The sequence below is a fragment of the Accipiter gentilis genome, chromosome 28 (genome assembly GCF_929443795.1).
Source record: "Accipiter gentilis chromosome 28, bAccGen1.1, whole genome shotgun sequence".
Lineage (NCBI taxonomy): Eukaryota > Metazoa > Chordata > Aves > Accipitriformes > Accipitridae > Astur > Astur gentilis.
This window is the reverse complement of record NC_064907.1, coordinates 2,402,762-2,416,856: the sequence shown is the minus strand read 5'-3', so window position 1 is coordinate 2,416,856 and position 14,095 is coordinate 2,402,762. Positions and strand designations below refer to the sequence as shown.

General features: G+C 36.2%; 1 protein-coding gene across 5 annotated transcripts in view; it reads right to left on the bottom strand.

Annotated features, from left to right (window-relative positions):
• STRN (striatin) overlaps window positions 1–14,095 on the bottom strand; it is a 64,365-nt gene that overhangs the window by 12,780 nt on the left and 37,490 nt on the right. For 3 of the 5 annotated variants that reach the window (XM_049830759.1, XM_049830757.1, XM_049830756.1), the window contains exons 6-11: window positions 12,964–13,099; window positions 10,886–11,021; window positions 6,944–7,054; window positions 4,524–4,610; window positions 3,826–3,969; window positions 1,049–1,185 (exon numbers count right to left, since the gene is read on the bottom strand). In XM_049830759.1, the coding sequence (XP_049686716.1) occupies window positions 1,049–1,185; window positions 3,826–3,969; window positions 4,524–4,610; window positions 6,944–7,054; window positions 10,886–11,021; window positions 12,964–13,099 (751 nt within the window). The remainder of the gene's footprint in view (window positions 1–1,048; window positions 1,186–3,825; window positions 3,970–4,523; window positions 4,611–6,943; window positions 7,055–10,885; window positions 11,022–12,963; window positions 13,100–14,095) is intronic. The other 2 variants (XM_049830758.1, XM_049830760.1) reach the window with 2 other exon arrangements.

Sequence of the window (14,095 nt, the reverse complement as noted above, 5' to 3'; positions counted from 1 at the left end):
TCAACGAGGGAACAGACACATGCTTGAGCTGGTGCAAGGAGGGGCAGGACTGCAAAGTTAGCAGCTCTGGCAGATTTTCTGGAGATTGGCCAAGAAAGTCTCAGCAAAAAGGGTACAAGATGTACAGAGTATCCACAAATATCTGGAGAGGAACTTGGTTGCCTCAGCACAGGCATCTAATGCCGATTAAGTGATGGAGGGAACCCTGCCTGTCCTCCAGCTGCCATAACAGCAGCACAGGTCCTGTGTCACATCTATGAAAGCCACAAAGACACCTCAGACAGCCTAACAGTGCATGCCAATTCTGGCAGGATAATATTCTCCATTTGCTCTTCATTCATTCAGAGATGTTCTTCCAAAGGAGTCCAAGATGATCAGCTTATAAATTGGGAAGTAGATGGAGGGCAGCCCCAGGCAGCAGCGGATGTGGGAACAGATCCCAGCCATGACACACCACCTGCCTGTCTGCACCACCATCACTCCTCTTCACCCACCAGTCTCTCACAAGCTGTGAGAGAACAGCTCTCACAGCAGCCAGCCTAACAGTGAGGTAAGTGAGACCTGAAAAGCAGTTTGGGGCAGGGGGCAGGAAGGAGGTTCAGACCCCAAATTAGCACCTGATCTGGATTTGCCACTAATAGTAATAGTTGTGTCTATACAGACAACTTGAAAACTCCAGAAACAGCAATTGCATTCAAGTAGGATTATGGACACTTCTCTTGTTCAAAGTTGCAGGAAATCAAGCAAGGGCCTACTGCAAAGTCCAAAACCTTCAAGTCAGTACATAGTATTAAATGTAATGATTCTGTAGTTCAGATACTCCTACATACAGTACTCAGTCTATTATATTTTTATGAAGCTTCTTAATCTACGCAGAATACTAGGGAAAAAACAGAACCAATCGAAGTGAATGTTTGTTAAGACAACAATGTGTAAAGGAAGAAAAACTTAGTAGTATTGGCTACCAATCTGGGAAATTTCATCTCGTTAGATATTCTAAAGAACTTACCCACAAAAGGACCTTGAATTACCATTAATAACCACTTACATCATAAGTCAATGAATCTGCCTCATTGGCTACTGTAAGGCCTGCCAGTTCTCCAAGACCCAGCTCATTTTCAAGGGCTTCATCTGTTCCCATAATGAAAGATTTCCCTGAAGAAGGAGGGAATGTTAAAGCTTCCACTGCAAGAAAATAAAACAAAAATATCCTGAAACATAGTTTTATACAACATCGATTAACAAAAGCATAGTTTCCACTTCCAAAATACTAAACGTCTCCCAGGTAGCCGAGGGGAAAAAAATATAAAGATACACATAAAAAATAGCCATTCTAAAGATAATCACTGTACTTACCAATAAACAGTATCCTCTGAACATAATACTTACACTTGAGGTGTGCATGTCTCAAGACAGTAAGTGTAATTAGCCACAGGAGGGAGGAGTACACTACCATTCACCCATATATAATGCAAAAGTAACACAGAAAAGCTCAGGCCCTTCCCCAACTCAGCTATAAAATATGCAAATAGGCTCTGGAGAAGTAGCAAAAATGTAGATAAGAATAGCTGGTGGGAGCAGCTGGACTGTTCCTTCCTAAAACCATATCCACACATCCAAAAGCATGTCTACAATGAAGCAGTTTACATGCACTCCAATCTAGCAATATGACTGGAAGCTGACAATTCATCACTACTTTTAAAATCAGTTTAACTACTAAACAGGTTAGTCAGCACTGAATTCCAGGTTTTTATAGCAGTATCCAAACTTAACTAGTTCACAGCTGCTATAGCACACCTATAGGAGCTCCAGTCACTGTAACATAAACACATCCATAGGCAGATTCACTAGAAATGGGAGGATCAAAGGCTAAGAGGAGTACAGTTCACAGGCTTATACCACATAAGACTGTGTACCGAGTGGTGCAACTTGAAAGAAGCTGTGTCTTTACCAACTTCCCTGTACAATAGCTCTCCAAGTCTACACATCACAAAAGGGGGACTGAATAGATGAAAATGTGTTATCTTCTGGACACAAGAGACTTCATTCAATTTTATACACCTTTTGTCTCAAATTACAAGGGTTTTTTCAGTAAATTACAATTTTTTCCCCTTTTAGCTCCATTGTAAATACAAGCCTTGGCAAATACTGTTGCTACCAGGGAGAGTGGAAAGGAAAAACCATCTCATTCTCGGCATCTTATTTAGTCTAACAGCACCAACACTAAGTTAAAACCAAGCAAACTATGGTTTACAATGAATAGCCTGATCTGTTCAGGCTGCTTCCCTCTTGTCCCAAAGGCATCAGGTTCAGATGCTATTCAATTCCTCTCCAGTCCGCCCAGTGTAAAGCAAGCTAATCTTCCTGTGTTCTTTCCGTTCCACACTCATACCTCTATTGAGTGTCCTGTTTGCTTTCTATTACTTTTTACAACCAAATAAAAGCCTTTCAAACTCTGCCATTTGATTAGGTCTCTTAGTTATTACCTTTTAATCACAAACATCTCTTCCTTTCTTCACCCTGGAGCCTAAACTACCATTCTCTTTTTCTCTCTTTTGAACTTAGGGTGTAATATTCCACTCAACAAGCAATACATATAGGACATCAAATTTGAAAAGTTACTAGAATAAAAAAAACACCTGTATGCCAAAAATATCATAGAGTCTCAGATTTATTTTTCTAATACTGAACTCTGATAATAATCAGCTGTCCTCTTCTGTTTTTGTGAGAGTCCATCTGAGTCTCTGAATTAAAAAACACATTCTGGAAAGGACATGAAAGTAGAGCTCTGCTAATATGGCTCAGTACATGTGAGAAAAGTTGGAAAGGAAACATTCAACAAAAAATTCCTCCACTTCTCAAAGTGTTGCTAAGTTACCCCCTTCTTTCATAAAGAAAATCACTGAGTGTTTAAGAAATAGAACTACTGAGATCTCTGGTAACTATGCCACACGCCGGGGCTTTTTATGCATCTTAATTATAACTTGGCCGACCTACTTTTCATGCTCACTGAAAGACTGCTAAGTGAAACCCATGTTTTGCTCATTTTTCAAAAGACATATTTACCATTTAAATAAAGAACATGATACGATCTTCCACAAATTAATGTAGCCTCATATATTTATTTTATTGTGCTGCATATTATAGCAATTCAAATGTTGAATCAAACAGATGACTTGGCAACTTTCAGACATAACACTACAGTAACCACATGCCTCATTGCAAAGATGCGTGGCTTTCCATACTTGGACTAGCTGCTATGAGAATTTTTTTTAATTTTTGGAACACATTATGGAAATTAACATACTGGCAAGCTGTAAATTGTTCTGTATGATTGACTACACAATCACCACATGCATTTAAAAGCTATACCTAGTCCCTTTTGTTTACCTGCAGAGCTTGTATCTTTGCACTTAAAAAAAGAACACGTACATATGTGTGTGTATATATGTATACATATACATACATTTAAAATTATGTTCATGGGGAGAAAACAGATGCCCTTATGTCCTGAGAGTTTATGTTCCACACTTGACTGCCAGGCCTGAGCACAAACAAAAGCAAGTGACTTAAGATCCTCATATCCACCAAGTGCCAAATGTTCAACGGTATTCAGCCAAGACTTTACCTAGGTAGGGGTCTTGGCCTTACTAATAGTGACCAGAGGGGAGGAATGGAAATGCCATTTATCACACTTAGACAGAACTCATAATGCTGAATCAGTATTTGTAAAGTGCTCAGACAGTCTTAGAGAATGATCTTTAGACAGAAGTAACTATAAACATCTACCCTTTACAAAGGTGTATGCACATTTTTAATACTTACCTTCATCCGTCCTGTTTATCTCATGTTCAATGAGCCTTGAGCTACTGGGCCTAGAAGAAGGTGCAACGGATGGCTGTAATGAAGGGAGATCATCAACATCTCTCAAGTTTGCAAGCATATCTTGCAGCTTTGACCTGTTGGGCCCTAACCAGAAAAAAAACAAAAAATTAAATGGTTTATGCATAGTTCATGACAGCACGACTTACAGCAGATATGCTATGACAGCACATGCAACAATGGATCCTACCCTACATTATAACGTTACCACAGAAAAACTAATGAGCACCTATTTTCATCAGTAACTAATCATCGAGCATGAAATGAATTTCTTGAAAAGAAAGTGATAAAAGCAACTGAGAATTGTGAACGCACAATTTTCCCCACATTTATCAACTCATACTGCTACTTGCATGGGATGCTGAAGAATGCCTCCAACTGAGTCACACTGATTATTAGAATATTTACTTTTCCAAAACAATAGCTGACATTTGTGAATATTTTAAACTTTGTGCATCAGGTACTTTGTGCAGCATATTCTTATGACAACATGATTATTTTAAATTTATTTGTGCAGTAGTGTAGTATTGTGAACTATATAATCCAAAATGTTACATTAAAAAATAGAAATGCAACTGGATTCACTGGCCTAATTCCTGAAGCTATGTATGGTGAAGACCCATGCCCTTCTTGACACTTACCTGTGCTTTGCTCCATCATTTTCCCACATCCCTGTTTTGATTGTTTTATATAGGATTGAGGCTGAAACATATCTTCGGTAGTTTTTCCTGTTGTAAGTTTAATTAAGAATGGGAAAATGTCTTACCCATAGTCCATTATGTTTTTTCCTAGACCAGTAAATAATACAGCTATTTTTAAGCAGCTTTAACACAGAAGTGTACTCTAATATATGTATTCTCTCATAAAACCATTCTATGATTCTATTACTACTTCACAGGAGTGTTTACTACAGCCTTGCAAAATCATAGTTTACTAATGCAGTTGCAAACTCTACTTTGTCCACCCTAACCATAATGACTGATAATAAACTAAATTGTATTTAACTTGTCTGTCACAAAAATATTACTTGATTCAGGAAAATAGTAGGTAGGATTTTGCAAGATTGTTTTACTGTAACATCTGATTTATAAAAACAATATTTTACTTAATAGCAGTTCAGCGTCTAAGCACCATTTATGATGAGATTAAAGTCACAGAAACAAACTTTGTACAATTTAATGTCAAGATATTTAGTCCCTTCTTTTTCCCTGGACTTCTTTCCTCACACTCTTCTTCACTATGTGCAATATCATGAATAGCTGAAAATACGCTGTGATTCTTCCTGATTTTTCTGCATTGATGCCCTTCCAACGATGGTTTGTCCATGGAAAGATGCTTAATTTCTGTACTGCAGTAAACCATTTGGTATCCCAAGATCAAACCAATCAAATCAATCCAAAAGGTACTGTAAATGTACTGAGCAGTAGTTATCTTCATGAAGGAGCACTGGATGTCCAAGTGCTGCCTTAGATGAGGAATTTTTCTCATAAATATATAAAACATGTTCCAATAATATCTATGTCTATATTAACAATTAAATATTAAGTTTTATTATAAAAAATAAAAAGCACTCAACAGCTGTTCGAGAATATAATTTCAACAGTTTGATTAATAATTTCTGCTAAGTTAACCCTACAACTATTTACCCTGAACTACACAGCACATCTGTATATTTTAAAAATAACAGACAACTTACAAAAATCAATTTCACTGAAGTCATATATTGGTATGCCCTCTCCATCTTAACTATAAAGAAATTTAGAGTCAATTTTGTGAATCATGAATACTTTAGTTGGCCAGCTCAGCTTCTTGTCCGACTTGCAATTTATTTCCAGTAACATAAATGATTCCAAAGATGACAAAAATATCATTTGAGAAATTTCAAGTATGGTAACGATTTACTTTTTTTTCATCAAAAAGAAAAAAAGTGGTTTAGTTTGTGTATTTGATAGCATAATTTCAGCAACATAACCAACTGCTGAGCAGCAGCTTATCACAGTATCAATACAAAAAGTAAAACAAGTCAGCCTCAATGATGCGAGGATCTGATGCCTTTTGCATCGTTACGCGTGTCTCTTCGGAAGTGAGAATTTTCTTGGTACTCATAAGCATCTTCCCATAAAGAGAGAAACATCCCTCAAATTTCTTACTGGGCTACATGCAGTATTATTAGTTTATATCATTCACATATGAATTCTCAATATGGCTATATGTTTGAAATATAGCTGTGAATACAGTGTTTCATTTTAAACACTTCATCTGAGTTCAAAAAGTTTTAAAGCTTACTTATCAAAAAACATTGATTTTACAAAATAGATTTGTATTTCAAGAAATATAACAAAAAATACAATACAGGGCTAGAAACCGTATTTCAGATACTGATCACAGTCTTTTTGTTTGGATAACAATAGCCAACATTTTAAAAAGCTAGTCCCACAGGTGTGAAAGTCAATAAATAAATCCTGTGATTTACAAATAAACTGGTCAGGGTTGCTTCCTATTTCGAGCCCTGCATAACAAATTATGATGACAGCATGACTTTCATGTTGTGAATGTTAAGTATAAACAGGGGTAGAAATTAACCTGTTTTCTCCCTCTGTCATCTAATAGGATACTCAAGACAGTTTCTGGTTTGGGTTTGGGGTTTTTTTTTGGGTGGTTTTTTTTTTTTTCATACCAGACTTTAGCTCTTCCTCCGAAACTGGCATGTTTCCAGCTAAGAAAGGGTTCTGAAGTCTTCTATATTAAAGTGTGAACTATTAAACCAATGCCTTTTACAATTTAAGTTTCTGAATAACAAAAGTACAATCCATGCCCAAAGCAAGAATTTTTAATTAATCCAACACCTGGTTGGAAGAAGTTATATCTAATCCACCTATTTATCAGGTAACTTGATTGACTGTCATTAATTTCAACCCCTGAGAACTGGTGAACAGGAAAGCAGTCAGGAGCAGCAAAGTAAAAGAGTAAGTAATTTTAGGAAAACATTGAAAGAGAGATAGAATTAAGGGTGTGAAAGATGTGAGATTTATGATTTTAAGGTGCAATGTTTTCCACTTACTCTTCACCCCCTTTTTCCCCTTGCGCTCCTTTTTGTATTGTTCCTTGAGTTTGGTTATTACTCCCTGGTCGACATTCCAGGCTTCAGGCATGAGACACTGGTCTTCCTTTTCTAAACAAAGTAAAACAAATGAAACATCCTTTTTCAATAACGTCACCAAGTGATCTCCACTGAAGGAGGTAACAGCTGCTGTCAACGGCATTTGTCTTTTATTTTAAACAGACAGAATTAGCACCAAGCTTGTGAAAGCTGTAAAACTGCTACTCACATTCCACTTCTACTGCTCAGAATTTTCTTAACAAAAAATTGAGATGAAATTTCACATGCCTAATTTCTATAACCAAGCACATAGCTGTTCAGAAACGTAAGCAACATTTACTTTAAAATAAATCAGGACATATTTTCCAGCTTTTTTTTCCTCTAGGGAAAGAATTATTACATTTAGAAGCAGCAGCTATGTTACTGGTCAACATAACTTTACAACTCAGACGTTGCGTTGCATTTCAAATTCTCATTTCATTGCCTTTGTGCTATGTTGTCATTTACACAAAGCAGCAACACATTTAAATCATTTTGGAACACAGTATACATGTCACTAAGGTTTGAATAAAATCTTAAAGCACTAAAGCCATGAAATTTCACAGAAACTGGAAGGCCTGAGTTACTAGTCTTTGAGAAAATACACAAAACACAAAACATTTCAACATGCCTAATGAAAAAAAGAATCCCCACTTTAAAAAAAAAACAAACAACAAAAAAACCCCAACCCATCTCTCTCAAATTGCTTCCCCTGTGACATGATACAGGGAAGTATTCTTCCAATAGTAGTATGGTACTCGGAAATTTTGAACAAAACGTGTTATGTGAGTTCAAAACTCTTAAGTAATTTTTTCCATATATGGAAAGAGTGTACTGAGGCAGCTTAAAACAAAAAATTTGCAAGGAGGGAGGTAATACAGCTTTTCCTCATATATATTTACTTTCATGACCATTACTGCTACAGAATTTTTTGACATGCATTATCTTTTTGCTTTTTTTCCCCATTAAAATCTCAACCTTATTATTCAAAAATTAATTCCTTTCAGACCATGTTTGCTTTGTACATCAATAAACTATTCTAGACCTTTTAAAATGTGAACAATAATAAACTAATCCTCAGACTAATATGCAGAAAGAGTATTCAATGTCTATAGAGGAAGCAGAACACTATCAGTCACAATCTGAAGGAGTCACTAAGGTTGGACAGAAGATACAAAACCAGACATGGGTTATTATGGGGACTGACTTGTTAGAAATAAACTATGCTGAAAAACACCTAGGGATCCTCTATCAACATCAAATCAAACAGGAGTCAGCAACATACTCTTGCAGCAAGGGAGATCAATCCTATCCTGGGCTATATTAACAAGAACACAGAGAGCAGGGTGAGGGAAGTGATTACTCCCCTCTGCTTGGCACTTGTCAGACCACACCTTGAGTACTGCATCCAGTATAATATTTCTTATACTGGGAAACCTTGTAAATGTAATGCTAAGTACCTACTATTGACATAGTATAGCAAGTCCAGGGAGCCACTAAGATGGTTAAGGCAGCTGGAGCAGGTGATCTACAAGGAGGGGCTGAGACTTCGGCAATGGCAGAAGAGGATCTTAGTACTGCCTACAACTACCTAACGGGCAGGTGTAGAGAAGACAGAGACAGACTCTGCTTAGGCTTGCATCACAGAAGGGCAAAATTCTTCTTACTGTGAGGACAGTCAAATACCAGAACACTGCCCCTGAGAGTTTATGGGAACTTCTTTTTTGGAAGACACTCAAATCTTGACCAGAAGGCCAGAGTAACCTGCTGCAAATGGATCTGAGCAGGAGGTTGGACTAGATGATCTCTCACCCCTTTCAGTCATGATCCTATACTCAGGAGTGACAGATTAAATCAAGACCCGAAGTCTTGAGACATTAGGCTTTTTGTAGCTGCTATGAAAATAGAGATGTATTAATAAGCTGGAGAGAGGCTCTAAAAAAATGGTCTGTGGGCTTAGTCATGCCCTCTTAATACACATGCCCAATTAACTACCACGAATGATCACAAACTGCGTGAAGAACTGAGAAGAGGTATGACAAAATCATGCTTGAGAGAAACAAGTACGTATTGTTTCTGGGACCAGGTTATAAGTTTTAATCATGCTTTTCCTCCCTGGCTAGACAAGATTTTTTGCTCTCCTCCAACAAAAAGTTTAAATGAATTTATATTAGACTGTATTGTTGCCAGGAAAATACTTAATACATTAATCTTCTACAGACTGTCCCAGGATGCTTCCTGAATGTCCCACAGGTTCTGTTCAACTTCACATTTTTTCTGCTACCGTGCAAGTGCTTTATATAGTTTAAAAATTACCCGAACTCTTCTGAGGACCTGTCAAGCCAAATAGGTTCAACAGATTACTGTAACTGATCAGTAGTGGTTGGGATCCAAAATGAAGCAAGGACTTCCTTTGTTTGCTTCTATCCTCACTACACAACATCACTCTTCCATGCTACACTTAACAGTTTCACTTAAATCAAATTAAAGTGATTCATAACAGCAGTTCCTTGAAGAAGCTTATTCTTATATACAGTTACAATAAAAGACACAGGTTGTGAAACAAGTAACTGAAAAACATGAATGTCTATACTCAAAAAACCCCTTAGTATTTCTAGAAATGAAACTTACTATTTTCCATGACAATTTATTTTCAGTGTTAGACTTTTGCTCATTTGTACTCAGCTGTCATCAATGAAAGTAAAAATAAACCAGAAGTGTGAATTTGAGAACAAAAAAGCTCCTGTTGGCATACTAACTTTTCAGTGACACAAGCAATAGCTACACTTATCAAGCATAAATGGATAAAATTTAATATTAAAGAGAAGTATCAGAACAACCTAATAAAAATATTTTTTGTAAAGAGTAACATTCCTATATTTGTTTGGTGAACAGAACACTGACTGCTCTATCTAATGATATTGAGGCACATCCTCTTAAGCAGAGAGACTACACCACACTGTACAATAATTTGGAGTCCAGCCAGGAGCTGGACATGGCTTCAGTGAAATACAGCATCTTGGAGCTGTTAGCTAATGTGAGATCCACAGCTCCCATGGCTTATTTGTCTGTCGAGGTTTCAGATCCATTATAAAGCTCAATTACTTCCCAATCGTCTCCCATAGTCCCCTCTGTGTCCACTTATGCTTAAGACTTTCCAGAGCAGCTTAAGGAAGAAACAACTCCCCATCAAGATATTTAACCAGTTCTCTTCCTTCTTCCCTTCCCTATGCAGTGGGTTGATGTGGAATAATTATGTCAAGGTAAAGTGGATGCTGGCATTCTGGGTTGCAGGACACAAACCTCAAAGGACAGAGAACAGTTTGTGAAATGTCTCTCTAATGACTAGGGGGTGTAAAGATCTATTCTTCTGATAAATTATAAAAGAAAATTTGAGCACTGAATAACTGAATAACTGAGAACTGAATAACTCATATTGCCCAGATGGCTAACACACAATAAGAGTACAATTAATTCAGTCTTTATGACTCACATTACTCTCTGTATCAAAGTGGGAGAAACCAAAGACGACGAATAACTTTCATGTCATAACTGTAAAATACAACTTCATTAGCATGGGTCACTGGGAAAACACATTGAAATTCCACTCATAAAATTCAAATTCTGTCTACCTTATTATTAAAGGAAAAAGATAATGACCAAAACCATAAACCTTGAAGAATCCTTGAAACAGTATACAGAAAAATGAGAATATTACGTCAAGAGGACTTCAGTCTGCCAATTATTTACTGTAGGAATACTCAAAAGGTGCTGTGATCATGACAGAGATCTCAATCAATCACTCACAACATATTCTTAGCACATTTTGTTTCCCTCCTGGTACAATCCATTAAACTTCCTTACCCCAGTCTGTTCCATCTCCTGAACTTCTTGATTCCCCATCACCTTCATCAGAGGTAACCAAAAAGTCAAACTCTTTCAAAGCTTCTTCTGTATCTCTGTCTTCACTGCTGTCAGATAGTACTCTTTTCCTTACAATCTGAAACGTCAGGAAGGAGACAAAAAAGATGAATCAAGTTACACGCACATCTTTATACCGAGCAGTACCGTCTCGTCTTCTATGCAAAATCCTAACAGGAAGTTAAAGAAGCAGAAAAGTATACATTAATAAGCAAATCTGGAATAAGCATACAGACTTTGTTCAAGTTTCTAAGTCAAAATGAAATTTGTCTGTAGATCTTTCTTCCCACAAACACCAATAATCGATCACTGGATAGTAAGTCTACACTGACCTAGACCACTATTTTTTTTTATACCAGAGAAGTACAAACTTTCTGTTAATACAGATTTCAAAAAAAAAAAAAAAAAAAAAAAAAAAAGCAACACACAAAACCCACAAACAAAATCCCAGAATGCTGTAGAAGGGACTTCAGCAAAACCAAACTCACTCTGCTTCTCTGAAAATAGCATTTTAAACTCACATCCCTGAAATCACTCTACATGTGGACCAAAAGACAAGTCTAGGGAAAAAAAACAACAAACCAACTGACAAGAGATAATTTGCTTAAGTTTAGCAAAAAGCATTCCATCCTGAATACTTTTTCAGATATTACTGTTATTTAAACATGGTACTTCCATGTTTAAACTGCATTTCCCTTTCAAATTCAAAAGCAAATTTGGTAAAAAAAAATTTATCAAATTTTGGTAAAAGAACAAATACATGTTTTTATGAAGGACCTCATTGTATGCTTTCTGCATACAGAAATGCAGTAAATTTACTTTTCCTTCAATAATTGAAATGGACTAAAAGCTTTACAGTTGTTTGACTAACAGGTGAGCTGATGCCATGATACATGAAATCTGTAGCATAAATTTTACTTCTACAGAAAAAGAAAAATTACATTCATCACACCATTTTGACGTGGCACCTTGTGAAGGGTCAAGTCTGAGAAGACTTCAATATCCAATAGTTGAACATCTGCCAACATCCCATCATTCATGAGGATGAATGACTGTTTTCTCTAAATACAATGAACCAATTTCAAAACCTGAAGCAATTCTAAATTTCAAGCTTCATTCCTTCAGCAGGCTTATTGAACATACTGTATTACAGATGATTTTACAGAAGAGTCTCAGACATTAGGTCACAGCCCATGGATGAGAGGAACAAGCTTACAAAGCTCTTTAAAACTGATGGGTTTTTAAGTGTTGATTCTTAAAACTGATCATAGAAATAATCACATCCATCATAACTCTTATCTACTTCAACTGTTAGGAAACGCAACTCATTAATTAAATATTAACTTTGAAAAGAAGAGGATAAAATTGAGTACTGATTGTATGTATCTATCTTATGTGATCATATGACCAAATCATATAGCAAAGTACAGATCATGAGGGAGTTTCAGGTATTTGACTGAATAAACAAACAAAAAAGTTTATTAACCACATGTCAGAGAGTTTTTCCAGTTATACTTGTTCTTCCTTCCACAAGCTATTTAAAGAGAAATATGGTATTTCAGTTCTGTACCCTACAAGGATAAATTTCTACAAGTAATTTTAAATACCAATACATTTATATAAATACTCAAGAAACAATGCATTTTTGATGTGCAGCATTACGAACAATACCTCCAAACTATCTGAAAATTGTAAAAAAAGGACATCTGCTACCTTAAAAAATTTGTCCAATAGATATCAAAAACACTGGGCAGGATGGAATAGTAGAAAGACAATTTAAAAAATTTTAATCTGTCGCTGCAAACTTAAAGCAATAAAGATGATGAAGCTTAACTTGTATGCACAAACTCAGAAATGCAAATATAATTCCTCTTATGCACACATGCTCGGACAGACCATCATAAAGATGCATTAATGATTTGCACGTGTACATACACAGTGATATACTTTGCATATAGGCATCTCATTAACCTCATTTTTTCTGTTCTTCGTAACTTTTTCAATTATTTTTTTCCACTCACTGTTGCAGTATCAATGATTGTTTTCTCTCTTCCTTCAATATCTTCTTCATCTTCTTCATCACTAAAGTCTGCAGCTGCATTTTCAAGAAACTTGAAGGTCTCTAGCAGAGAGGCAGAGTCAGTCAATTCAGGTTTCCTAAACAACAACAACAACCACCGCTATCATGAGCCGAAAGAAATCATAACAAAATCACTTTTGCAATTTACCAGTCTGTTCTGTATTATGATGTCCAACAACACGAGACTAAAGTAAGCCTACAGATAAAAACAGACTATTACAGGTAAAGGGCTTGTGGATTAAAAACCTAAACATTATCCATAAATTATTAGAAGCAACTGTTTCTCATGCAGCTGCTTACCAGGACAGACACTTCCAATTTTTTATTTGAAAAGCATGTTAAAGCAATGTTCACCTGGTATGTGCCCAAAAGCAACATCAATACTGATATACCATCACTGAATGCCTCAGCAACAAGGACATGAGTTACAGCTACTAAGTTGGCCTCCCACATGTACATCAGGGTACAGGAAAACTTTGCTGCTGCTGCTATCTAATGTTCCTCACCTTTCTGGGAAACATCAAACTCTAGATCCATCATTCATTAATTTCTAAGACACAGTAAATTTGCCACTATAAAACAATAAAATGGGAAAATGTCATTGATGACTAAATAATGTTTATGTGGACGTTAACATTAAACAAGGAAAGAGATGAAGAATGGGTAAAATTACAACTGCACTAGCACAAATTCAGGCAGTGCCTCAGAACAGGAAGCATAAGGGTTGTCATATTAACAACTGAAGAGCAAGAATCCAAGAAGCAGGACTGTAACCATTATTAAAACTCTGAAGAAAGTAAAATTAAAGAAATACTAAAATTAACAACAGGTACCGTGTTTTCTATGCAGAAGACGAGCTTCTCCATCAATCCCTCAAAGATAAAGTGATTAAAAAAAAAGTATCAGTTTGAATTGTAATGATTACTTCCAGTAAAACCTTTTGCATTCTTGATATGACTTTACAGTAGTAAAGACAAGCTTTATTGTTTCCTTACCTTTAATCAGTAGTCTTTTTTATAGTTCATCACTAAATGCACGACATCTTGCTTTTCACAACCACTGAAACAGAAATC